A 27,818-nucleotide genomic window follows, 5' to 3' on the forward strand; every position below is an offset into this window, starting at 1 on the left:
GTCCTGTGTCAAGCAGCCCTCGGTGATAATCATCGCTCCCTACCATGTGGCCCATTGTCCTTCCCTCCGCCCTCCTCTCTCCACACCACCATCCCTTCCTGCCATCCGCTTACTAAGCCCTGCCCACGCACCAGCACGCACGGCAGCAGAGGCTCATCAAATTGACCAGCAGCCGAGTTCCTGGAATCAGACATCTGGCCCCAATCAAATGCTCATGCTGGAAAGTCCATCGGCCTTTTGACCAACTTTCCTTCTTAAGTTCCTCCAAATTGTTCACTGTGGCCACTTAAGAGGAAGTCAAGGAGGACACTGACTAATGGAGGCAAACTTATTCCAGGAAACTTTCTCTGGGAGATAAGGGCTGCTAAATAGCCTCTGCCAGAAGAAAGAAAGGCTGGCGTGCTGCAGGGAGCCCCCTGCCATGAGCAGAGGAGCGGAGATTCTGGAAAGAGCGGACCTCTCCACAGGGCCATGACCCAGCTCCCCACACAGGGTCAGCAACACCACCGGTCCTACCGTCCTTTTTTAATGACTTCTCTCCCCAGCAGGGGCCCCAGGATGGGATCAATGGACTCTTCCAGGTTTTCAATCAGCACTGTATGTCCGGCTTCCAGGGCGTGCTCGATGGTTTGAAGGTAGCTGTGGAAGCAAGTCTGGGTCAGGCTGTCTGAGCCTGTGGCAAGGTGTGGAATCAGAGGCAATTTAACAAGACAACTGTGGCCTCTGAGGCACGGTGGGAAATGTGGAGGCTACTTGGAATGTCTTCAGTGGCCACATTTTTTTTTCTATTTAAAGTGATAGTTATGTGATTGCCTACATTTTTTTTAATAGGGAGAAATTATAAAATTCAAAAGGAACATGAAAACAAACCATAATCCCTCCACTTTCCCTTAACATTTTGATGGTAATTGTGTGCGTTTGGATGGATTGTATTTTCAAGCTTAGTTTTCATATATATTGGATTCTCGTGGCACCTTGTATGTAAAAGGTAAATCTTTCCCTATTTCATGAAATATTCTTCCATACTATTTTTGAGTATTAGAACACATTGACACATCTTAGTTTATCAATCAGTCAACAAAAAGCTGAGTTACTTTTAACTTTTCAATGTTATGTAGCGTTTAATCATCATGCAAATAGGCCAATTTTCCCTAAGTTTTTTTATAAATTTGATGGAATGTGATATAATTCACACACAAAATAAAAATAAACCTTTACTGAACTTGACCAAAGGCCTTAAAGTTAACCAAAAAGAATATAATTAGGATGGTAAAGGGAAAAAATGATAATGAGGAAGAGGAGAGGCTCATATCATCTAATACAAATATTTTGTGTAACTTCAATTGTACAGGCGTGTAGAAAGAAGTCTTTTATCTGCATTTATTCATTTATTTTTGTCGTAAGGACACTTATCAGGAGCTCTCTCTCCTCTTTTTGAAATTTTAAGTGCACAATACTGCATTGTTAGCAATAGGCACTGTGTTGTATAGCAGCTATCTACAACTTATTATAGAAAGAAGTCTTAAAAAACTTCATATACCTGGCAGCACCTGTGGCTCAGTGAGTAGGGCGCTGACCCCATATACCCAGGATTGCTGGTTCAAACCCGGCCCCAGCCAAACTGCAATAAAAAATAGCTGGGCGTTGTGGTGGGCGCCTGTAGTCCCAGCTACTCGGGAGGCTGAGGCAAGAGAATCGCCTAAGCCCAGGAGTTGGAGGTTGCTGTGAGCTGTGATGCTACAGCACTCTACCGAGAGTGACAAAGTGAGACTCTGTCTCTAAAAAAAAAAAAAAAAAAAGACTTCGTATACCAAAACGTTAGCAGTGATCTTGAATGATGAATTATAGGAGTTTTTATTTCATTTTTAACTCTTCCTTCCCTCTTCTTTATAATGATGATACATTACTTTTGTAATGTGAAGTACTACAATAAATGTTACTAAATATGGAACTAAATAATTAAAGGCTGGTACAGTATTAGATAAACAGAAAAGAATAAAACACCTATTTAGTAAAATAATTTAATATGTAGCAAAGTGGCATCTCTAATTAATCAAGAAAAAGATGAAAAATTCAATAGATGATACTGGAAGAGTAGCTAACCATTTGGAAAATTAGTCTGTTCCTCACATAGTAGCTTCAAATATATTTAAGTTGATTGGATTTCAGTGTAAAAAGAAAACCTGTAAAAATCTAAAAAATGTAGGTTAACATTTAAATAATTCCTGGAGGAAAAAGACTTCTCTAGGCATTATCTAGAGATGAAATGAGTGACAATTCAGATCAAATAACAGCTAAAGTAAAATGAACTTCAGCATGTCAAACCCCACAAATAAAATTAAAAGGCAGATGAGACACTTGAACACTCATTTTCATGCAAATGGTGAAAGAAGATGATGCATATTATATATGATACGGTATTTGTATTCAAGTAACATAAAAAACCGAGAAAACTACCTAACAGAAAATTAGTCGATAGACACGAACAGGGAATTAACTGAATGGATATTTGTCTAAGGTCTGTGATGTGTCAGGGAGCATTTTAGATACAAGGGATATAGCAGTGAGCAAAAAGACACACACTTCTATCTAAAATACGTTTGTTAGTAAATCATAGAGGAATACTTTGGTCAAGGTTTGGGGAGAAGGCCAGGGTCTGATCACTCTGGAATGAAGATGAAGATAAAAATATTAATACATCATGTTGTGACTGAGCCTTCATTCCTCAACACAATTCACTCTGTAAGAAGGATCTGTTTTAGTATTCAGTATTTTCTCTGACTAACTATTATGTTTAATATTACTTGTTTGATTTAAATAACACTGGGTGATCTGGACCTCCAGGCAAGAATGCTTAGGAGGTATGGCAGGAACAATAGACCTCGCTTCAGTGGTCCTGGGCTAGAGTGGATAAATCTCTAAGTCAGGATGGCCTGGGTTCTAAAATATTGCCTCTATTACTTTAAAAAAGGTATTAATGAATGTGTTTTTAATTGTGGTAAAATACATATAAAATTTACGGTCTTGACCATTTTTAAGTTGAGTGGGATTCATGTTGTTTTGCACCTATCATCAGCATACATGCTCAGAACTGTCCTTAAAAAACAGAAACTCTGTCCCCGATTAAACGCTAACTCCCTATTCCCCTCTCCTCCGCAGCCCCTGCCAGCTGCCATCCCACCGTCTGTCTATGAAGGTGACTATCCCAGGTACCTCAGGCGAGGGAAGCATACGGTACTTGTCTGCTTGTCACTGGCGGATTTCACTAAGCGTAGTATCTTTACCATCCATCCCTACCGTGGCAGGTCACAACTGTCTTCCTTTTAGGACTGAGCACTATTCCATTGTACGTGTGCACCACATTTTGTTGACTATTCATCTCTCCATGGCAGCTTTGGCTGCTTCCGCCTTTCGGCCATTGTGAGCAGTGCTGCTATGACCATGAGTGCAAACTTTCTATCACTTTTAAAATGGTATTTTCTTGGGGAACTTGCTTAACTTCTGCAAACCTCAGCTTCCTCAGATGTGAAATGACAACAATAACACTGACCTTATTGGCTGTGTGAACTAAGAAAAGCACGAGGCACAAGTCCCCTGACACCAAGCGTAACATATGTCTTCTTCCTGTTTTCCCCACGTCCGAATGGCACAGAATAAGAGTTGAACACCCAAACTATAAAGCTATGTTGTGAAGGGCTGGTGAAGCAATGGTCGAGAGATACTAAGGCCCAGGTTGGGGAGGCAGGGCGGTGTGCACAGCCACTCACCCTTTCTGACCTGTCTGGACCACCCGGAGGCCTGCACCGTATTTACTCCGGATCCATTTGGCACCTTGCAGCTGAGGGTCCACCATGAGCGGCCAGCGCTCGCAGTGGAGGAGGATAGTGGCGTTCTCCACGGACATGCGGTCAGCAGGGAGGCCCTGGTTCTGCCAGGCAGCCATGTCGGCATCATCCGTCAGCATCTGCAGGGGGTCCAGGGCTGGGGTGACCGGGATGGGAGCCTGGTGAAAAAGAAACACCACCCCTACTCAATGGAGGATGCTTTCTCAGCTGGGGTGCGGTGGGGAATATGCAGGATTTCACTCAGTGACATAACTTATTTAAAAGCAAGATCAACATCCCCTGAAGAGTGCTTTTCTAGCTGTGTGATTATTTCTGGGAGCAGGTTCTGTCAAAGCCCTGATGGTCTTTTTGCTCTTGACAGATGACTGACAGCAGAAATTCAGCCCCTGTGACCAACTCTTTGTTCTTTGGCACCTTCACCTGAATCAAGTTTCTACTAGATTGTTTGGTGTTTTAGTCTATAACCCACTCCTTGCCCAGCCCTGGTAATGGTGTTCCTTCTCTGCTACATTTCCGAGATCCTCCTGCCTGCTCCAGGAACCAGCAACAGGCCCCCTTTGCACCCGGAGGGTTTGCCCCCATCTGCACCAGTCTACACAAACTGCTCCCTCCTCATCTATTTCACCAGCTTGTGAAGAGCTGACAGGGCTTGCTTCCCTTTCCCTCTCCCTAAACCTCCCCTTCCCAGGGCTGCTTGCAGGGCCCCTCTCTGTAAAGCCAGGCCCGAGAACCCCCTCTGACTTGTCTCTGCCCTGCTGGGCAGAGCTTCCCTGCCAGCACTAGATCCTTCCTTTTCCTTTCTGATCACCTCTCTGCTCACTTAATTCTTTTACAAGCCATCTTTCTCATTGGTAACTCATTTTTTCCCCCCAAATTGAGGTGACATTCACATAACATACAATTAATCATTTTAAAGTGCACAATTCAGTGGCAATTAGTACCTTCACCATGTTGTGTGACCATCAGCTCTATCTAGTTGCCAAACATGTTCATTGCCCCACAAGGAAACTTTACACTCGTTAAACAGTCCACCCGCCCTTTTCACTCTACCTCCAGCTGCTGGAAACTACTAATATGTGCTCTACCTCTATGGATTTTCCTACTCTGGATATTTAATATAAGTGGAATCATACAATATGTGACCTTTTGTGTCTGGCTACTCCCACTTAGCATAATATTTTCGAATACCCTTTCAACCCCTTCATCTCTCTCCTCTCTGAGGTTTGTTTTGCCCAGGTCCCTCAAGAAAACATCTCCAAACCACCTCCTGTGCTTTTATTTGTATCTGCTCAGAGCACAAATGGCCAGGGCTAGAACATTAAGCCAACCTCCAAAGGGAAATCGGCCCCTGGGGGGTTCTTGTTCTGGAATCAGAAATGTGTTTAAATATAATTTTTCTCTCTGTAATCATACACATTCTATTTTATATGCTCAAGATCATCATGCTGAGACGAAGTCACAGGCTTTACCAGACTGCCAAAGAAGTTTGTGAACAAATGCGCTTAAGAAGCCCAAACATAGGCAGAAAAATCCTCACTCAGTCACCCCTGGGTTCTCTTCATCTTTGTTCACCAAGTTAATGATGGTTCTTTCAATGATCTCAATTCTCCACGAGTGTTTAAGATGAATACAACAGCAGCTTTATTTTTTGTTTATTTACTAGTACTGTTAATAATTTTTTTTTTTTTCAGTTTTGGCCAGGACCGGGTTTGAAACTGCCACCTCCAGTATATGGGGCCAGCACCCTACTCCTTTGAGCTACAGGCACCGCCCTACTGTTAACAGTTTTTTTTTTTTTTTTTTTTTTATTGTTGGGGATTCATTGAGGGTACAATAAATCAGTTACACTGATTGCAATTGTTAGGTAAAGTCCCTCTTGCAATCATGTCTTGCCCCCATAAAGTGTGACACACACTAAGGCCCCACCCTCCTCCCTCCATCCCTCTGTTAACAGTTTTTTAAATGACAGTTCAGCGAATCATCGGGTTAAGTAGGATTTTAGGAGCTGAGCCGGGACGACCACCATCACCATACAATGTTTTACATTCTAAGGAGACAAAAGGATTTTGGAATCCAGCCTTTACTTTATGTTGTGAAATTTTGGGGTGACTCGTACCGCAGCTAACTTTTTATCAACCAATTTCCTCAGTTGGACTGAGAATGCGGGAAGGTGTCCTGGCCTTGAATGTGTTTTGTACCTCCTGTATAGTGGAGCATCAGGTCCTGCTGAGTACGCAGAAGTATCTGATTATTGACTATGGGCGGTGCCAAAGGGATAGACTCTGATAGTAGGGTCCAGGTGTAACTATGAGTATCTTTAATCAGGAACTCTGATTAAAGTTATTAAGTTATTAAACCTCTCCCCACTTCATTATGCTTGGGGAGAGGTGCTGAGGGAGGAGTTGGGAGTAATATCCACTCAGTTATGGGGCAGGGACGAGCTGGCCCAGGTAAGAAGCAGGTGTGTAGGAGCTTAGGTGAGCAGACGGGCTGCTTCCACATGGCTAGCTGAGAGTCATGGGCACAAATTGTGCAGCATTGGGGCCTGGTGACAAGGTGCCAGGAAGAATCTGGGAAAGGAACTTCCTCTGACTTCTCCTACGAAGTCTGGCTGTGGGGCAGGGAGATCAGAGGGAAGTGCAGGGTTCTTTTGGTGTCTCCTCGGCTTCACAGCTTTGAGGAGAGAGGAGACAGCCTGCTGGGCTGAGGACCAGCGTCCACATGCATGGAGGGCCTCATTAAGACGCCAGATGCTGTGTTCGGGTGGCCGAAGGGAAGGTAGTACAGGGCAGAGAGGAAGGACGCGGTCTGCAGGGCTCATGCCTGCTGCCCAGGGTGTGGTGGGTGTGAATGAGCACGAGGCTGTTAGAAGATTCCAGTTAGTGTTATCACGTGATCTCAGTGCTGCCCACAGGCTGCTGAGATCAGGAGGAGGACAGGCCGTACGTACGTCCAGCTGGCTCAGGTAGGGTCTCCAGGTCCCGTCCATGAGGCTCTGTCGGTATTTCTTTGTAAAGAAGCCAAGGTAGGAAATGAAAGCCGATGTAAGTAAAATGTCTCCACAGAACGTCCTTTCCTGCTGTTGGAAGTTCTGCACAGCTTCTGCCCACCTCACATTTTCAGAAGCGAGTCCTCCAACCTACCATTTCAAAGGCCAGAGAAAAGAGGACTTTGTCACACTACAGGCTGCACAGCCATGGGCATAAAAGGCTTAGAACACCATTTATGTGGCCCCTGTGATCTCCCGGGAGCATTCCAGCAAATAAGTCCCCAACTCTGCCATGTGTCATGTGGGTTGTGAAAAGGTTTGCAACACAGGCTCTTGCTTTCTAGGTGTGGGGATGGATACCCCCCACCTCAAAGGGCTGCCAAGGGAGAGGACCAAAAGTGATCATGCATGGTAATCATTGAGCACCAGTTCTCTAGAGAATTAGGTACCTATTCCTTCTCCTAATTCTGGGGAAATGAGAGTAAATAAAATCAAGTCCACTGTGAATATCTGCCTGAAGAACCTCTGGCAGAGAAATAGACACGGAATTGAGACATGGAGTTTGGAAATACCGCAAAGACCCAGATGTGTACAAAGCACTGTGGACTACAGAGCACGTCCCATTTCCCTGGCCTACACTGGGATGGCATGACTCTCCCCAGGCACACTTATCCTGGGAGGAGAGCCATTCCTTCCATAGAGGGCTGTTAGGTGTACGGTGGAGCTTAGCATCTGTGTTAGCCCTTTTCCTTTATTCTGTCCTTGAATGATAGTATTGTAGAACATCAGAGCTGGGACAGACCCCAGGGATCTGCCAACCCAACCATTCCCAGGCCAGTTTGTAGATTACACAAAGACCAGGTATCTCGCCTGAACATCCTAACGCCTAGAGCAGAGGGACACACGACCTCCCAGGAGGACTGACTCAGAAAATTCTCCAGCTGGGCAGAGAAGGCTGTGGTCTGGAAACCAAGCAGGGTGCTGAGGGGAAGGCTGGCCAGCTAGGAGTCCTGAAGAACCTCTGCCATGCTGGCAGAGGTGCTGTCCCCAAACTGATGCTGATCATCTCTAGTCTATGCGGCAGCTGGTGTAGCAAATGCCTCCCAGACACCTGGGGCCTGGGCTCTCCCCACTGAAGCGCGGCTTTAGTTCAGGATGCGATGACTCATCGCTCTCCAGATTGAAAAGTCTGGCTTTGTCAGAAAAACAAACAGTGGCTGGAATAAATGTAAAAAGGTATTGATTGTACTTCCCTTCACTGGTGTAAAGACCCTAGATTAAAGAGCAATCACATCCAGTGGACTCTGCTTCACAGGATCTGGGCTGACACAGGTGATGAGAAATATAAGCCATGGAGAAGTGAAACAGGCCACTAATTCTTTGATGCTTCTGTCCTTAAGATTTGGTGTCTAAGCTCTCTTCCCTCGCATCTGTGAGTGCTTTGACGTACATGGCAGGAGTGACACTGTGCCATTTTCGGTCCCAGACCTTCAGAGATTGGGACTTGCCACCTCTTATCACTTGGAATGCCTGCTCTTGGAGCCTTGAGTCATTTTATATGTAAGACACTCAATTACCCAGCTGGAGAGATCGCCCCGAGCCTACATGGCAAGGGAGGGAAGCCCATCTGAGCCCTCTGTCCCGCTACCCCTGCCTAGGGGTCAGGCATATGAAGGAAGTCATCCTGGACCCCCTGACCCAGGCCAGCCACCAGCTGAATAACACTGCGTGGCCCCAGGCACCACCACACAGAGCAGAACTGACCAGCTGACCCCTGCCCAATTTCCTGACCCACAGACCTGTGAGATATAATGAAATGGGTGGGTATTGTGTTAAATCATGTAAGCTTTGGGTAATTTGTTATGTAGCAACAGTTATCCACAGCACAAGCAGCTGCTTCAGACCTTCAGACTGAAGATGTGTCTTCTCAGGAAGGCCAGAGCCTGTGTATGTGGGTGTATATCGGCACACGTGTGTGCATGTCTGCACACGTGTATGTTCAGAAATGCTCAGGGCCGACAAGTCCCATTCTTTTCTGCTTCTAGTTCAGTTCCTGATCTCTGTCACGCCTTTATCATCAAATGTTATGCAGATAGGAACTTCCCAGTTTGCCTGCAAAGTTCCAGCTTTGCCTTTTAAAGCTTCCTCTGGCCGACACCCATGCACACAAGTGTGGCGTTGTCTTGCACAGGCTGGCTGATAGATTTTGTGTTCCCTGCTACCCAGCCATCTCTTTGAGAAAGCTCCTTTGTCTGGATCAGGCATCCACACTTTTCTCAGGACTCGTTCCTGGATCCCGGTACATTTTAACATTTCCCCCCAGGTCACAGTGGTGCTGAGCTGAGCTCATCTATTCTGCACCTCTGTGGCACTTGACAAGCACGGCTTATCTAATTACAGCTGGGCTTGCAGGGGCTCAGGCTCACCAGGCGGTTGGCGAGGGAGATGATGCCCGCGGTGGCTTCCGCTTCTTGCTGACATTTGAGTTTATCTGCCGTTGCTCTCTCGAACTTGGCTGTGAGTTTTGCCAGGTTTTCATTAAGGTGCTATTTGGGAATGAACACAGGATTGTTAGTAATTTCACCCAAGTCACATCCAGAGCACCTGGGATGAGAGTTTTCACGGGGAGGTGATTTTGAAGGAAGTGCTGGGAGTGAGGGTGAGGGGCGTCCTAAGGGACTTGGGAAAAAAGCAGGACAGGGATGAAAGGAAAGAAGCCAAAGAGGGGATGATCTCAGGCAGCGTCCTAGGGTTCAACTCAATCCTGCAGGGAGAGTGAGGAGGCGAAGTTCAGAGATGTCGCAACCCAGGGTGGCAGAGCTGAGCTTCTGGGCTCCAACACCTCAGTCCCTGAGTTGTTAAAGACTGTGGGGTGTGATGGACGTGAAGGTGGGAGGGATGCATAGGTTTAGAATCTTCTTCTATTCTGGGAAAAGGGGTTCCAGCCACCTGACAAAATAGTACAGGGGATTGCTATTAGAAACAAAAACATATTGAAGTTTGGGGTTAACTCGGCAATGGTCATCAGCATCCCAGGTTGGGCCTGGGAGGACAGCTGACTGCACCTGCTGCAGCTGATCTGGGGCTGGGCTGTCTGCATCCCAAGTCTCTCCCTGGCACTAAGAGCCTGGAAGTATAAGATGAGGTTTATCGAACCTCATCTGCCCTCTTCCACTATCACAAAGTATAGGATCATTCTTTACAAAGACATAGTTTTAATTTTTTGCAACTCATTAAGAGCTTAGAATTGAAGAGCCTGAATTTTGCTGCCTTCAGAATACATGTTTGCATGTACAAAGATTTACAGACATACTATAGATTCCACCAAATATGGCTCATGTCTGTGCAATAACTGGCATTCAGGCTGCTTTGTGGGCCAGCACTAAGGCACAGGAGAAATCAATTTAGGGCCAGGTTCATATAGCCAAGTAGTTCTCAGAGCAGGCTGTGAGCCATTCAGTTAATGATGGCAGACTTTCCTGTGTCCGTTCACCTCTCATACTTCCCAAGACTTCTCTAAAGTGATATGAAGTAATTAAAAAAGTCATAAGCCTATAAAACCAAGCCAATTGGTGAGGGCCATGTGAAGGTGAAGGCGTCCAGCAGATTTATAGAGGATCGTACTGAAAGAGGAGCAGAGATTGGGGGAGCAGGGAAGGAAGAACCTATAACTCAGAGTTGGCCGCAGTTCATCAAAAGGGAGGCTGATTAGTTTGCAGAGCCCCTCATCAACTGGGACTCTGCAGACTAATAGTGAAAATACCAGGTGTGATTGAGAGGGAAGCTGAAAACAGACGGGTTGGTTGGAAGCCTGTTTTCCCTATCCCCATGTCTCCAACCTCCTGTCCAGTATGCAAAGCCACCAGACTATGTCACCAGACAAGAGAGGCAGCAGAGTGAACAGAGGCAGAGGGAAAGCACTGCATTCTGGCATTAAGGACGCACCCAGCATAACTCATCAGATCTCGAAGAAAAAGTCCCACTAAGCTCAGCACCCGTAGCACGGTGGTTATGGCACCAGCCACATACACTGAGGCTGGCAGGTTCAAACCCGGCCCAGGCCAGCTAAACAATGACAACGGCAACAAAAAAAACAGCCGGGTGTTGTGCCGGGTGACTGTAGTCCCAGCTACTTTGGAGGCTGAGGCAAGAGAGTCACTTAAGCCCAGGAGTTTGAGGCTGCTGTGAGCTGTCTCTCCAGACACTCTACAGAGGGCCACATAGTGAGACTCTGTCTCAAAAAAAAAGTCCCACTAGTCAACCAGCTCTGACCTTGCCTACAGAGATATAAATAGCTTTTGATGGCTACTTTTGCAAACACGAAAGGACAAGAAAACACTGAATGAAAGCCTAGATTAAGAGAAACAAGAAGAAAAAAAATGACTTGAGAAAAAGAGGTAATCTCCGTAATGACTAAAAACAGCAACAGTAACAACAAACTTACAACCCTTCACAGTTTCTCAGAAGATTCAAGATTATTTCTTCTATGAAACAAGAACAAGATGCTATCAAAAGGAAGAGAACAAAAAAGCTCTTGTGGAAATTACCATTATTATTAATGTAAAAATAATTAATTCAAGGGAAGGGTTAGAAGATGAAAGGCATAAGAAAACACACGGTGACAAAAAGATGTGTGGAAACAAAGGACCAATCTAGGGTGTCCAACGTTCAACCAACATGCATTTCAGAAAAGATTAAAAAGAAAACAGAGGGGATTTTACCAAAGAATATGCTGGTAATTTTCCAAAGCTGAAGAAATTAAGTTTTTACGTGTCAAACATAATGAATAGAAAAAGAATGACAGCCACGCACACTGATGTAAAGTTCCGGACGCCACAAATCAAGAAAAGGTTGGAATACTTCCAGAAAGGAGAGACAGTGTTACATATACGTAAGAATAGTACCTGGACTGTTCAAGAGACTCCTTAGCACACAAGAGCATAAAGCATTCTGCGTACGATGGGGAAATAAATTAGCAACTCAGAATTCAGTACTCAGCAAAATAGTTCAGTTTAAGAACAAAATAAAGACATTTCCAGACCGTGTCTGTTTAGAAAATTTACCTCCTACTTTACTTCTGAGAAAGTTATTTGAGAATGAGCCATAGTAAAATAAAAGAAGAAACTGAGGGAGAAGGCTTAGGTGGGGTTAGGAAGTCATTGAAAGTGACTCTAAGAACGGGGTGATGCTGCCACTCTGATTGCAGCTCTAAACCAGGGGCGAGGGAGAAAGATCAGGAGCAACCAAAAAAGGTCTTCATAAAATAACTGAATTGAATGGGGAGCTTAAAAATAATGGAGGCTATGCAAATCAACGGGGAGGGGGGAGAAAAGGTAGCAGCTCCTGGGGAAAAAAGTTGTACAACAAAAGGAATGTAATTATAGTGTACCATTATCTGATATAAACAATATGACATGTTCACGAACAGAAATGAAACTTAGTGATTTTTCAACTTTACGAAACAGTCTATGGACAGAGCATGGGACCCTTAATTCTGGTTATTGAAGAGAATATGGATTTTTCAGTCTTGGCAATTACAAAGCAAAAATATTGTAAGTGATGATGGCAGAAGTTGGGAGGTGGAAGGAAGCAGGAAGGGCTGAAGGCAAAGGTAAAAAATAGCTTCATCTTAAAAGCTGAGGGCTCCAATGTGATGGAACAGGAAATAAAGGTTATATCCACTAAAATTAGTTATCATAGCCATATTTAGAAGACATGGGGACAGACAACTCGTAGTCTCAGCCAGCTAGCAGGAAGTTCAACTGCCTCCTTAAGACACATCAAGAAATGGAAATACCAGCATAGCACATACACAGAAGTCAGAAAAGCAAATAAATAGAGAAAGGGAAGATAATAGTTGGATGAGTCTAGTGTTGAACAAAATAAAAGTTGGTGAAGATTATGATGAAATGCACAGCACGGTCTGCTTGAATTGGAAAGCTCCTTCTTAACTCCAGGGTCCATCAATTAATGTTAGGCAGGAGTCTTGTGGTTATTTTTAGACTGGCTGGAAATCAGATTTTTATATAAAGCTCCTGCTGTTTTAAATATTGGCAATTAATTAAATCATCTGCAAATAGTATCTGTGGGCCAAATAAAACACAGTTAAGTCTCTAGGTAGTAGGCTTCCGTGTGGCCACAACCATCAAATGAAATAGATACAAGAAATAAGAGGTTTGCTATTTCTCATTAGAAGTCTTTCTCTACCATGCGGTATTTTGCTCTGTGTGATTATATACTCAGTTAGAATGACTTATACTTCTTCTCATTACTATTATTTTTATAAATTGTACATTTATATATGTTCATTAGAGAACATAAGAAAATATAGATTATCAAATAAATAAACCCAAACATTCAAAATCCACCACCCCCAAGTAATTGCTACTGTTAACATTTTCATGTACTTCTACTCTAATTTAGCTAATTTCAGCAATTAAACTGAAATCATTTTGTAAAATCCGTTTTGAAATATGCTTTACCCTCTCCACTTTATGTATCTTGGAAATAAAATTCCTTACTTGAGATTGTCCTAAGATCCTAGAAGTAAGACTTGAGTGTGCGTGTATGTGTGTGTGAGAGAGAGACACTAAAGTGAGCTGTCAATGGCCTTAGCTGCTTATAGAGATGAATTTTCTTGCCCTGGGTGGGCTTCTGTGCTGGGGATGGCTATTAGTCCATCTCCTCTGATGTCAGTAGGGCGTGTCCATATTCTGGGGATGTTGACAGGCATTTGTATAAGCAAAAAACAGAGACAAGGCTGTTAAAAGCAAGAAAACATTTTTTAAAGAAAATATTTTGGCAGAAAAGAAGTGCCTTCCAAAGGTAGCCAAGTATTTTGAAGACATTCTTACTGCTTTCACAGGTTGAGTGGGCTCCTCATGTGAATGTTGGCTACTGAAAAGGTATAAACATTTTGAAAACATTTCCTTTGCACCAACTGTTCCTTTAGTTAAAATAACTTGAGTCAGGAAAACGCAGTTCTTCTTACACTTTTCTGGGAGAGCCCCAAGAAGAGGAAAATTGGCAGGGGGCGGGGAATCCTTTCTCCCCTCAAAAGCAAGAATGGTGATGCTGTGGTATTTTGGACTTGGTGCTAGTTGAAGGGGCCATTGTCATGGTGATTACCACCTGTTTGCAGTAAACTGGTCCTCCAGGAACATCTGGATTTATAAAGCAAGCATGCTGAGAGGAGATGAGTTGCTTTACCAAAGCATCTTTTTAAAATAGAGGTTGGTTGCAAAGAACCTTTTAGCCAGAGCCTTTTGCCCTGGATTTCAATCTAAGGATCAATAAACCCATACTGCATGAGGCCTGTCGGATGTCTATAATCCTACCTTTCACAGTTTGTAAAACCTGTGTATCATCACGATACATTGGCTTTAAGAATCTTACTTTCCTAGAATGCACATGTAGATTTTCAAGATCTGGAACTTCTTTTTTTTTTGGACTGAACCTGGTCACAGCAGTGACTGAGTCCACGCAGGGGGCCAGATGTGCCGGTGACAGACAGCACACACACTTGAAATGAGACAAGAGAGTAAAAGCAGAGCTAAATTATGCCCTGGTCCCTCTGTACACAGGTATTAGCCCGACAGTCTGTAACACTAATTACTACCTCTACCGCAGCAGAGATCTCTGTTATCTATATGCCCTTCCCATGGGATGTGCTGGGCCTGTGCAGTAACCTTGTAACTTCCCTCACCTTCTGTCGCTTTTGAGGCCAGGTAGCACCTTACGTACCAAGGGTGCGGGCCAACCTGACCTTCCCTTGCATCACAAGACTTTCACATCTGTCACGACTCTCACGTGCACCCAAGCCCTAAAAATGTATAAAAGGAAGAAAGCAAGAGGTTGAGTCGGTGGGCTCGGTTTTTAGGACACTAGTCCGCCGAGTCTCCCGGCTGGTGAATAAAGCCACTTCCTCTTCCAACTGGTGCCTGGAGTCTTCTGTCTGCATCTGTTTCCTGCTACAGAAGGGGGAAGGGGTGGCAGAGTAGATACAGTCAGGCTCAGAGAGGTGGTGGGGTTCTTGTTGCTCTCTGCAGCAGGGGCCATGCTCTGAGCTCCTGTTTTACATGCAGCTCATTTTTTAATCCTCACAATAGTCCCACCAAGCAGGCACTCTGATTGTGTCCATTCTACGTCAGCAAGCTGAGGTCTGGGCATTTTAAAGACCTTTCTAAATATTACAGCTTGGATTGGAACTGAAGTCTGTGGACTCATGGACTGATATTTAGCTGCTGTATTCGCCTCCATGATTACAATTTCTCTCTGTGCCCTCAGTAGTATCCATTTCACAGTTTTTGGCCTGGGCTGGGTTTGAACCCGCCACCTCCGGCATATGAGGCCAGCGCCCTACCCCTTTGAGGCATAGGAACCGCCCTAGTAGTATCCATTTTAATGGGAAAGGTGAAGTTTAAGGGTGTAAAAATAAGCAATTCAAAATCTGAAGGCCACTTGAGGTCACACCTGTAATCTTAGCACTCTGGTAGGCCGAGGCAGGTGGATTGCTTGAGCTCAGGAGTTTGAGACCAGCTGAGCAAGAGCGAGACCCAGAAAACATAAAATAGAAAGTAGAAAATAGAAGAACTAGCTGGGCATGGCGGTGCACATCTGTAGTCCCAGCTACTTGGGAGGCTGAGGCAAGAGGAACGCTTGAACTCAGGATTTTGACATTGCAGTGAGCTCCACTGATGCCTTGGCATTCTACCCAGGGTGACAGAGTGAGATGCTGTCTCAAAAAAAAAAAAAATCTGAGCTATTCAAATTTGAAAATATGGGACCTGAGTCATGTGACAGGAAGCTGTACCCTTTGTTTCTCTGATTAGAATAGCATTCTTCCTTACATACCTTCTTTTGCAAAATGTTGTGACAAAGGGCACCAGGGAAGACACATTTCCTCTTCACTGTTGATTGATCTTCATTATAGATTATTTCCTCCCTTATTTTTCTCACACACAGAAAAACTTCATGACTATCACATTATCTAAGATGGAATGTTAAATATACTCCTTTAAATTGGGAAGGAGATAGAAACAAGCTGTGTGGAAAAGAAAACTAATTACCCTTCGAAGCCAACAAGGCCTTTAGGTGTGCAATTAAGATGTTTGTTTGTAGGCACGGTTTGTTGGTGAGCCTTCCGCAGTCAAAGGGTTAAATTGTATAACTCATAAACCAGCCTTGTACAGAAAATGCTACGATCCTACTAAATTTCATTGTTTTCTGCCTTTGTAAGACCTTAACTTTTAACTCTGGAGCACTGATCCCATTTCTCTGGAGTCTGTGTTTCCTGGATAGCTTTTCTCAGCTTTTCACTTGAATAGACTCTTTAAAACTGGGTTCTGATCCTTTCAATTATTTTAGGTTGATATGGGAAATAGTTGTGATATCACCATTCCCATCCCTTAGTCCTGAGTGAAGCAGATACAATAATAACAGCCACCAGGGGTTTATAAAGGGTAATGACCCTCACAGCTTTTCATTTATAGGCAGGGGACCACCTCCTAAACCACAGTATGTAACTGGCTTTTAAAAGCTTCCATAAGACAATACAGATAGCATACAACTCGCCTACATGTCTACGCTGCTGAGAGAGGGACAGGCAGATAGCTGCTGAACTGATTGTGCAGTAGTTCAAAAGGTGAAGGAAAGCAGCTAAAACCTGCATTTCAAGGGGCAGGGGAACAATGTCAAAGTTTTAACCTTTTATTCTTTACTATCAAGTATGCAAAAATGTTGAATTCGTTTGTGGCTAATAAGACGACACTTAGGTCTTCGGATAATATTGTTCATCTGTTACACATCTCTGTCTGTTACCTTTTCCTCCCTCAGGGGTAAAAAAGGAAACCTTATACAACCAGAAGGTAAACCAACGGTCCGTTGGAACTGTCTTGTATCGCCTATATGGTGTTTGAGAAAGAAATGTCAAGAGTTGCCTCTATTAAAAAATGAGGAGATTTTGCATAAAAATTTGGTTTTTCCATTATGAACTAGAATAAAATCTTAAGGCTACTCCCCAGTGGCTGACAGACCTGACCCCCCTCTTGGCCAAGGGGATCCCCTAAAACTGAGTTGCTAGCCATGAGAAAGGAGATCAGACGTGCCTCATCATGCCCCCCTGCCTTCTTAGACATGTCCTCTGTGACTCATTAACAGGTCTAAGGCTGTGCAAGACACATCTGCAGGTCCTCAGTTAGACAACAAACCACTTGAGTCTGGGTGTGAGTCCTGTAGTTTGTCTGTGATAACCAGACCCTTATCTTAACTCAGCATTCCTTTTCACTGACTCCTGGTTCATTAGACAGAGCCTAACTCTTTCAGCCAATTGTAAGCTAAAGAATTTTTTTTTTGTAGAGACAGAGTCTCACTGTACCGCCCTCGGTAGAGTGCTGTGGCGTCACACGGCTCACAGCAACCTCCAACTCCTGGGCTTACGCGATTCTCTTGCCTCAGCTTCCCGAGTAGCTGGGACTACAGGCGCCCGCCACAACGCCCGGCTATTTTTTTGTTGCAGTTTGGCCGGAACCGGGTTTGAACCCGCCACCCTCGGCATATGGGGCTGGCGCCCTACTCACTGAGCCATAGGCGCCGCCTTAGCTAAAGAATTTTTTAAACCTACCTATAACTGGAGGTGCCCGTAGCTCAATGGGTAGGGCGCTGGCCACATTCACCAAGGCTGATGGGTTTGAACCCAGCCCGGGCCAGCTAAAATCAACAATGACAACTGCAACAACAACAACAACAACAACCACCACCTAGCCAGGCGTTGTGGCTGGTGCCTGTAGTCCCAGCTATTTGGGAGGCTGAGGCAAGAGAATCGTTTAAGCCCAAGAGTTTGAGGTTGCTATGAGCTGTGATGCCATGGCACTCTACCAAGGGCGACATAGTAAGACTCTGTCTCAAAAAACCTAGAAGTCCCTGCTTCGAGATGTTTCACCTTTTCAGGCCAAACCAATATATGTTTTCCACATATTGATTTATGGCTTTACCTATAGTTCCCATATTCCCTGAAATGTATAAAACCAAACTGTATAAAACCCAACCACATTAAGTCAACTTGTTCAAGACTCTTAGGCATGGCTTTAGGTCATGGTCCTCAAATTTGGCTCAGAATAATCCTCTTTAAATAATTTTACAGAGTACGGCTTCTTATCTGTTGACACTCACTTCTCTTTAACAACAGCATTAGGCGTTGAGTAATGTCTGGGGAGTGTTGTTTGTATGGAGCCTAGTTAGCAGGATGCTGGGGAGGGCTCTGGGTTTACTCACAGCGATCTTGGCTTTGATGACTGCCAGCTTCTCCTGGGCAGCTGTGAGGTCCAAGGTGGCTTTGCTCAGTGCTTGGCGCTTGGGTTCCACATCACAGAACACCTCGTAAAACCGCACAATGTTGATGACCCAAGAGCAGAGGCCAGCAGCCGCGTAGGACTTGCTGGCCACAAACTCCGGATTGAACTCTGGGTCTTGCAGATATGGCCTGATGGCTTTGAGGCAGTTCTCGTGGATGTTCTCTTTGTCGAAGTTGATTAGTGAGTCCAGGAAGCCATCCACTTTGGCCATGGTGACCTTGGCAGCCTTCCAGCTCCGGTCCCTGGGCACTTTGCCCCCAGGGGCCGTGAGTACCATCACCGCAGCACTGACATTGCTGACCGCCAGAGGCGGGGAACCAAAAGACTTGAGCTCAGTCAGGTTTGTCTGAGAAAAGAGAAGGAGGTCGTTAGGGGAAAATGAATGGGCTTTCTTTGTCCTCACCCACTAAGGGAGTTAGGGTGTGGAGTGATCAATCTCAAAGGGCTGCTTAAAAACCTGTAGCAGCCTTCTGAATTTTAAACATCATGACTCATCCATAGGAAACCAAAGCTTCTCCCCAGTGGCTTCAGATTTCCCTGAATGGTTAGCCAAGACTCAGCTCCATTCTTTCAGCACTTCAACTGACTCGAAGCCCATTAGAAACACACAATTATTTCACATTCAACTGAAAAATATAAGGATGCCAACATATTCTGAAATATGCAGCATGCCATGAATAAAAGATAAGGTTATTATAAATTAATTTCCATCTTGGATTGAAGAGAATAGCACTGTAATCCAACTCAATTTTTTTTCTTTAATTAAACTGCTTTGTTCCATGAGCTTGTTCTACCTACACTTGACTGTCCTGATAGCAAAGCAGCACATTCTGCCAAGAAATAATTCAGACAGAAAGTTAGGCACAGCCTGTGAGTCAGTCGCTCTGCCTGGTCTCGGCTTTGTCCTCTGCCCCAAGTTTCACTTGCTCCAGAAAGATATGGCTGACGAGTTGACACTAGCAAATCACATGAACATTCCAGACCTTGCCTCCTTTGTCTGTAAACTGGGGACAGAGGGACCCACTACTCTTTAAATGAAATTTCCTCATAAATGCATATGAAGTTGATTTTTAGTTTGCCATTCCATTTCATGAGATGCCTATGACCATGTGTAGAGAATCCTATAATTTTCTGTTGTTCAGTATTCATTTTGAATATAGGTTTAACTTTCTCATACCAGAAGCAGACCTCAGTTGCCATTGATAGTTCCCAGTTCTACCCCACGCCCAGGCTCAAGCTGATGGCCTGAGATGTTAACCCAGGTGCACCTCTCCCATCTGACAGCCTGGGCTCCTGCTTTCCCTTCACTTCCTTCTGAATCATTCAGGAATCTGGCCAAGGACTTAAAGTGACTGGCACTTTATTACCACATTCTAGTTGCCACAAGATTTCCTCTCCCTCTCTCTCCCTGTCCGATTCTTTATTCGTTTTTGTGCGTGACCTAGGGATGGAGGACTGTCCTCCTGACTCCTGGAGCCCTTCTTGTCCAGCATCTGTAAGTAATAATCTTTGAACTTGTTTCCTATTGTGGTAGCATACTGAATTTGCATCTTCCATTGGAAGAACCAGGGGATGCCCCAGACCTGGTTTTCCCTGGGATGCTGGGGAACACCCAAGGTTGGCCTTCCAGTGTCAGAGCGATGGTCAGGCAGGCATAAACTGGGAACATCTGCTGGTATCAGCAAGTTTCCCGTGTGAGGGACTCCTGGTCATGGTTCAAACAACTAGGCATTACGGTATCTGTGAAAGTATCTGGCAGAAGTGTCTGTGAAAGAAGCACTGGAAACACCCCTGGTCAGCTCCCCTCATTTCTAGTTGGTACAACGTGGTTGCTACCTGCTCTGGTCCTGGAACCCCTGATGTAGCTGTGGGCTCTGAAAATACTGTGAAACCCCTTGCTTTCAGGGCTGAGTTTGTAAGTGGGCAGAAATCTTGACTTCAAAGCATAGATCTTTGTGTCAAATTAATTTGAGGTGCTCTCAAGCCTGGAAATCCATAAACAAGGGGAATTATTTCTAGTCCTCAATGGAAGTATTGAGGAAGCTGCTCCGTTTTCTTTTGCAATGGTTTTCACATTTGGTCAAGACAAAGCTGTCAGGGCGGGAACCAAGGGCAGTGCAGGTTAGAGGGGACACCAGTGCACCTGTTGTCGGGGGCCCCTTAGAGGAGAGAGAGGGCAGGGTGGGAAAATACAAACAAATGGAAACACAGAATGCCACAATTGTAAAATAGCCTAAGTTCAGCAGTGTGCAGAGATGGAAATACCATTGCTAATGTTTCTGCGTACAGTAACGACTTCCAATCTTTTTCATGTATCTACAGATCAATCATGACTCTCTTGGTTGTTAGTTGACAGGAGACCTAGCTGAAGTACAGAGGGGGATTTTCTCACTCAGGTGTCTGGAAGGCTGGGCATGGAGCTGGCGTCTGCAGGGCTCTGTGGACTTGCTCTTGCTTTTGTGTCCTCCCGTACATGGGTTTCCTTCTTACACTCTGGTTTCTTCACGTTGGAAGGCACATGGTCTGCTGCTCGCCTCTGGGCCACCTTCTCCCTCCCTCACTGTGCTTTAGCCATGATTGCCACATCCTTTTGGCGTGTTGATTTGCCAAGCTCATTGCCAACTCAGGACACTGCCAGGAACACTTCCTCTTAAGCAATCTGCATAGCTAATACCTCTGCATCCATCAAGATCTCAATTCAAGTGTCCCCTGCCTTGAAAAAAAATCAACCCACCAATCTTCCCTTCTTAGTCATTACCATCTAGCACTGTGAGAACGTCCTTCAGAGAATTTGAAATGACTACTGCCCTTTCCTTTGTCACTTACTATGTCCTTCTTCTTCCTGAGAGCAGGGACCCCAATCTATCTGGTTAATCGTGGGAGCCCCAGTGCCTAGAAGAGAAACTGCTACATAGTAGGTAGCCCTCACTGGACGACTAAATGGAAAGACAAGGGACTTTTCTCTAACACAAGTCAAGATTTCAAAAGTCCTTGGAAATGATCTTGCTTGGTTCACGATGAATCCTCAAGCCATTTACCTTGGGGTGGGCAGATATGGTACTGTAGTACTAGCAGAAACACAAGCTAGAAGAAACATTTTTCAGAAGGCAGATGTTGTTTTGAGCGAGCCAACTTCAGGTTCTCTTGGCCCCATCCCACACTGCCTTAGGGCTACTGTTCTAGCTGTGGCCTTGGTTTTCGCTGCTCTTCTGCAAGTATCTATCTAATGAACCCTTTGTTCCCCAAGCTTTCCTCAAGCTTCTTCTCAGGAAGGCCTCTGCCTTTCACTTTCTTTAATACAGCAGCCTCCTCCTCTCCCACCCTACCTCCCCTACTCTGCACCATAGCATTTGTCACGTTCTACTACACTGTACTAATTGCTTTTTTATTATGCTTGTTTCCTCTTGTCCCTTACTTCTGCTAGATTATAAGCTTTATAGAGACAGTCTTTGTTCATAAATGTGTCACATGTCCCCAGAGCACTGCCTGGCACAAGAAGGGCAGTCATAAGTCTTCGCTGAGTGAATAAATGATAAACATGAGTGCAAAGTCATCACTGGACAAACATTTTTTAGCACGTGTCAGGCATTCATTTTGAGTGTTGGGGATGCGGCCGTGAACAAGAGAAGTAAAAGCCTTTTGCTCATTCACGTGGGGGAGACAGGCAATAAAAAAGGTAAATCTTTGGAATTTTGGATACTGGGAAAAAATATCCTACCAGTGTTGATGAGATAGAGAATTCTTGGGATGTGATGATGCCAGGTCAGCTAGTGAGGGAAGTCTCTGGGGAGGCCTCGCTGAGCAGCTGACACAGCAGGTGGGATCTGAGTGAGGAGAAAGAGCCCTGCTGGAGGCTGTTCCAGGCTGCTCAGTCCCTGGTCTGGAGGCCGGCGGCACCAACGAGCATGGCTGTGACTCATGGTGTAGAGCAATGGTCTCCAACCTTTTTGGCACTAGGGGCCAGTTTCATGGAAGACGTTTTTCCACAGACTGGGGTGGTGGGGAGGGATGGTTTTGAGATGATTTAAGAACATCAAATCTCCATCTCAGATCACCAGGCTTTAGATTCTCATAAGGAGTGAGCAACCTAAATTCCTCACATGTCAGTTTACAGTAGAGCTTGTGCTGGTAGGAGAATCTGACGTCACTACTGATGGGTCAGGACACGGAGCTGAGGCAGGGATGTGAGAGATGGGGAGCAGCTGTACATACAGATGAAGCTTCCACCACGAGCCTGCTGCTCACCTCCTGATGTGCAGACCAGTCCCTAACAGGCCACAGAATGGTACCAGTCCACAGTCCAGGGGGGGAAACCACAGGTATAGAGGACAGTCATGGGAGTGGTGGACACAAGAGCCCAGAGGTGGTCAGCTTCAGGGCAGACCACAAGGAGCTCCAGAGGGCATGGGAAAGGGTTTGAGTTTCATTCTAGTTTCAGTGGGAAGCCATGGAGAGTTTTGGGCAGGGAGTGGAGTGGTGTGGCTCATGCTCTGAGATATGCTTATTGCAGTGTGGACACTCTGTGTCAGGTCTGGGGTGGATTTGGAAAGAGAAGTTAGGGGTGCTGCTGTAGCTGTCTAGCCAGGGCTGAGGGTGGCCTAGTGAAGGGTTTTTGCAGTGCAGATGTTGAGGAGTGATTAGATGTGGGACATATTTCAGAGCTTGTGTAGGCAGAACTTATTGACAACTTTAAAAAGAGGTGTGAGAGAAAAGTTACCAATTATTCTTCTTGAATAGGATTTTTTAAAAGTCTGTATATGGACAAGCCATCATTTATCTAAACCTAAGTCACTTCCAAAAATTTACCTTATAGAGAATGCTTTGCTGATTCATCTACAGAAATCTTTGTGAAACTCCTAGATTAGTTTTTTAGGATAATCTTCCTAGAAGTAGATTTGCTAGGTCCAAGAGCAGAAACATTTTTCTTGTTCTTTGTACATAGGATCAGATTATTTCCCAGAAATTTCTACACCAATCATCAGTGTTTGAGAGAACCTATATATACTCCCATTCTTTTCCACATTGGTTAATATTTTAGTTTTTTCAATTTGATAGGTTGAAAATGGGATCATGACATTGCTTTAATTCACACATGTGCATATATTCACATATATGCATTTACTAGTGATGTTAAATATTTTTTTGTGTGTTTACAAGTGATTTGAATCTCTTGTTTTGTTCTGACCTTTCCCTCCTGGGCTATTTTGTCTTTTTCTTTTTGATCACTGTATTTGTTAGCTAGGGTGCCTGAGGCAAAAAGATGAGGAAAGCTAACTAAACAACTGCGGTAGAACCTCCATAGCTGACCGTCTCCCTACACTGACCACCTCCTTCAGTTGAACTACTTTTCATAGACTGGACATACATGTGTACATATCAGCACCCTAGGCCTAGTTCCTTAGGTTGACGACTTCCCTATGTTAACCAGTTTGTTACAGTCCCTCGGCAGGTCAACTTACAGGGGATCTACTGCATTTATAAAAGTGTAGATCGAAGAGACCTAAGAGATAGTGTGTTATCCTGGGGTAGTAATGTTGGATGGGCTCAGTCGGGTGGCTCCATTTTCACCCCTGGGTAGTCCTGGCCAGCAGAGCCCAGAGAAAGACAAAGCACTCTGGGGAAGGAATCCCACAGCTGACGACAGGCTGGAGCCAAGGAGTGACTACCTGGATCTTAGTCTCGCCCCCTACCCCCCTGTAACCTCCTAGTACACAGTGTGGTCCAAGGTCTGGGAAGCTATAGTGTGAAGGTGGCCCATTGACACAGTCCATGCAAATGAGTCTCTCAGGTTGTGGGGGGACCACAGAAAAGGGCCAAGTGTGGCAGGGCAGTGGGTGGTGGGAGAGGAACCAAGAGAAAAATTTTAGGACAGTTCAACAGAACTTTTTATAGCGAAAGGATACTTACTCTTTTTTCCTATCTGTTACACATTTCTTTTTTTATTTTTTGGTTGCAGTTTTTGGCCGAGGCTGGGTTTGAACCCAGCACCTCTGGCATATGGGGCCGGCACCCTACTCGTTGAGCCACAGGCGCCACACTACACATTTCTTTTTAAATTTTGTTTATGGTATTTTGTGATCTACAGAAATTTAAAGTTTTTATGTAGTTATACTTAGTAACCCTTTCCTAAATGATACTGTCTTTTGTTTCTATGCTTAGAAAGTCCTTTCACATACATAAAAATTGATCTGAAACCTTACGAAAAGTTTTCTAGCTCTTTTGCAGTTTCATTTCTTTCTTATTCTTGTTTTATAAGGTAATTCTGTTTTGTCCATTTATGAAAAGGGTACATACTTATTGCAGAATATTCAGCAAAGGTAAAGATAAAAATAAGAATGATAGGCTTGGCGCCTGTAGCTCAGCGGTTAGGGTGCCAGTCACATACACTGAGCTGGTGGGTTCAAATCCAGCCCAGGCTGCAAAACGACAACGATAACTACAACCAAAAAATAGCTGAGTGTCGTGGTAAGCACTTGGTAATCCCAGCTACTTGGGAGGCTGAGGCAAGAGAATGGCTTAAGCCCAAGAGTTTGAGATTGCTGTGAACTTGTGACGCCACGGCACTATACAAAGGGTGACATAGTGAGACTCTGTCTCAAAAAAAAAAAAAGAAAAGAAAAAAATAAGAATCATAATTTTACTACTCAGAGACAAAACATTATTTATGTCCTGATGTGTTTCACTCAGTAACTTTATTCTTTATTTTTTCCTATCACTTTTGAGTCTGTTATACATACATACATATGTACAAACATATATACACACATACATTTATCTGTGTGTTTGTATATGAATAAATATATGATCACAAAATGATATACATATATCGATATGTATAAATATGCATATATGTACAAACATATATATAGATCAATCGCTGTTTATGCTGTTTTTGAACCCACTTGTTCACTGAAAATACCTTACAACTTTCTCATGTCAATTGTTTTTGTAGAATATGATTTTGAATAAATAATGCAGTCTTCTCTCACGTAAATGTACATAATTTATTGAGCCAACTCCATATTGTTGAACATTTAAGTTATTGCATCTTTAGTAATTAAACGATATGAACTTTTAATGACACTAGAGGCAAATGTACCAAAAAATCAAATTGGAGTTGGACTTGTATTTAACTTACCAACAAATTGGAGGAATAGCGACATCCTTACAAGATTGAATCTTTCAGTATACAAAATTTGCATTTTTATATTTGTTTGTTCACATCTGTCTTTATATTCTTCAATAAGGAGGTGTAGTTTCTCCACAGTTTCACCAAATTTCTTTACACTTATTTGTGCCTATGTTTTGGTTGTGATTTTGAAAATATATTTTCTAACTGGCTGTTGTGGTGGATATTAGGAAAGCTATTGTACTTTGTAATTTATTTTGTTACTGGCCCAAATTTATTACATTTTTGTAAGATCTATAAATGACACATTTGCATGATATTCCACAATATTTATGTAATTAATTTTTTAAATTTATTATTGCATTGGCTAGGACTCTAGGACAATTTTTTTTTTTGTTTGTTTGTAGAGACAGAGTCTCACTTTCCCGCCCTCGGTAGAGTGCCATGATGTCACAGGACTCACAGCAACCTCCAGCTCTTAGGCTTTCGCGATTCTTCTGCCTCAGCCTCCCGAGTAGCGGGGACTACAGGTGCCCACCACAACGCCCGGCTATTTTTTGGTTGCAGTTCAGCCAGGGCCAGGTTTGAACCCGCCACCATTGGTATATGGGGCCAGCGCCCTACTCACTGAGCCACAGGCGCCACCGACAATTTAAATTATATAGTGAATCGGGTTGTCATTGTACTTTCTGTATTTCAATGGCAGAACCTCCACTGTCCCACCATTAGATGGGTTGTTTTACTCTCTGATTGTTAGCATCTGCTAGCAAAATTCTCAAATATTCCTTTATTCCTAGTTTACTAAGAGTTTTAGTAAAAATATGGATGTTGAATTGTGTAAACTATCATTCTGACATTTCTCAAGGTGGCTGTAGAGATTTTCTCCTTTGACATATGGTTGGATCTGGTGCATGTATGTAAATAGCCTCATATACTGACATATAATGGTATATATTACTGAATTAACTTTACCAGTTGGTAGCATGTTTTTGGTTTAATAAATGCTGGAGTCAATTACTAGTATTTTATAACGATGTCTTACATAACTACTTACAAGTTAGATTAATCTGAAGTTTTCTTTTCTTGTGCTATATCCATCACCTTTAATATTAAGCTTATCACATAATGAGGACCCTGAGAAATCTCACAGGAAGAAGTCTAAGTCCATTATCCTAGTGTTCCAAATATCATTTGATTATCAAGCCCCTTTTCCTGATACTTGTTAATATTAAGCTAAAAGACAAATGACAGACTAGGGGAGAAAACCTTACAACATATCTATCAGGGACTTAATAGCAAAAATATAAATTGTAAAGAATACATGGGAATCAATAAGAAGAAAACTGCCTTTCAAGAAAATGGGCAAAAAATCTGAACAAATAGCGGACAGAAGAATAAATCTAAATACTTGAAAAGACGCCCAGTCTCATTAAAATGAAACCATTTCAAATTAAAATAAAAGTGAGACATTTTTACCCATTCATTGAGAAAAATTCAAATGACTGGCAATATCTCAGGTTGGCAAGGATGTGGAAAGTGTAGTACTTGTAACTATAAGAACAGCCAATTTGGTTAGGAACTTGGCAGGCTCCATTAAAAAGGAGCATATTATTTGTAGAGTTTCCTGTCATTTCTGTAACAAATTACCACAAACTTGGTGACTCAAAGCAAGGTGGAATTACTTTCTTGCACTTTGAGAAGCCAGAAGTCCTAAAATCAGGGGCTGGCTGCTTCTGGAGGTGGAGACTCTGTCCCAGGCTTGTGTCGTGTCAGTACGTCCTCATCCCTGATTCCTGACCTCACATCATGTCCCCTCTTCTTCCTCTGCCTCTGTCATCACTTCTCCTTCCTCTTCTGACCCCCCGCCCCCAATCTGTGGACCCTTGTGTTTACGTGTAGGGCCTACCCCTCTCCCTCTCCCACAGTTTCTTTATCCAGCCATCCTTTCATGGACACTTAGGCTGTTCCATATTTTGACTCCTGTGAATGATTACAAGTGAGGCTGCAATAAACACGGGCATGCAGATGTGTCTACGAGGTGCTGATTTCATTTACTGTGAACATATACCCGGAAAAGGGATGGCTGGGTCACATGATACTTCTATTTTCAATGTTTTGAGGTGCCTCTGTACTATTTTCCATAATGGCTGTACCAACTTATATCCCCATCAAGAGTGCCTAAGGGACCCTGTTTCTCTTCACCCTCACCAACACTTACTATATACAGGAAGTTTGTTAAGAAAGTAGATTTAGCTGCTCTCACCACACACGTGTGTGTGCAAATATATTAATAGCTATGTGAGGTGCTGGATTATTAATCTGCTTGACTGTGGTAATTATTTCATATGCATGTATGTATCAAAACATGTTTTATATCTTAAACATATGCAATAAAAATGAGAGAAAGCAAGTTAGTAATATCCATTTGTATATGAGATATATTTTATATGTTCATTAATACAAATATAAGTGCATAGAAAAATTTCTGGAATAGATATGCCCCC

At 43.7% G+C, this 27,818-nt stretch overlaps 1 protein-coding gene across 1 annotated transcript in view; it reads right to left on the reverse strand.

Annotated features, from left to right (window-relative positions):
• Positions 1-27,818, reverse strand: part of DNAH9 (dynein axonemal heavy chain 9) — a 377,510-nt gene that overhangs the window by 83,135 nt on the left and 266,557 nt on the right. Inside the window, exons 50-54 of the mRNA XM_053569797.1 lie at positions 18,106-18,531; positions 9,261-9,380; positions 6,796-6,984; positions 3,768-4,003; positions 517-639 (exon numbers count right to left, since the gene is read on the reverse strand). Of these exons, the coding sequence (XP_053425772.1) occupies positions 517-639; positions 3,768-4,003; positions 6,796-6,984; positions 9,261-9,380; positions 18,106-18,531 (1,094 nt within the window). The remainder of the gene's footprint in view (positions 1-516; positions 640-3,767; positions 4,004-6,795; positions 6,985-9,260; positions 9,381-18,105; positions 18,532-27,818) is intronic.

The sequence above is a fragment of the Nycticebus coucang genome, chromosome 18, assembly GCF_027406575.1.
Source record: "Nycticebus coucang isolate mNycCou1 chromosome 18, mNycCou1.pri, whole genome shotgun sequence".
Taxonomy (NCBI): Eukaryota; Metazoa; Chordata; class Mammalia; order Primates; family Lorisidae; genus Nycticebus; species Nycticebus coucang.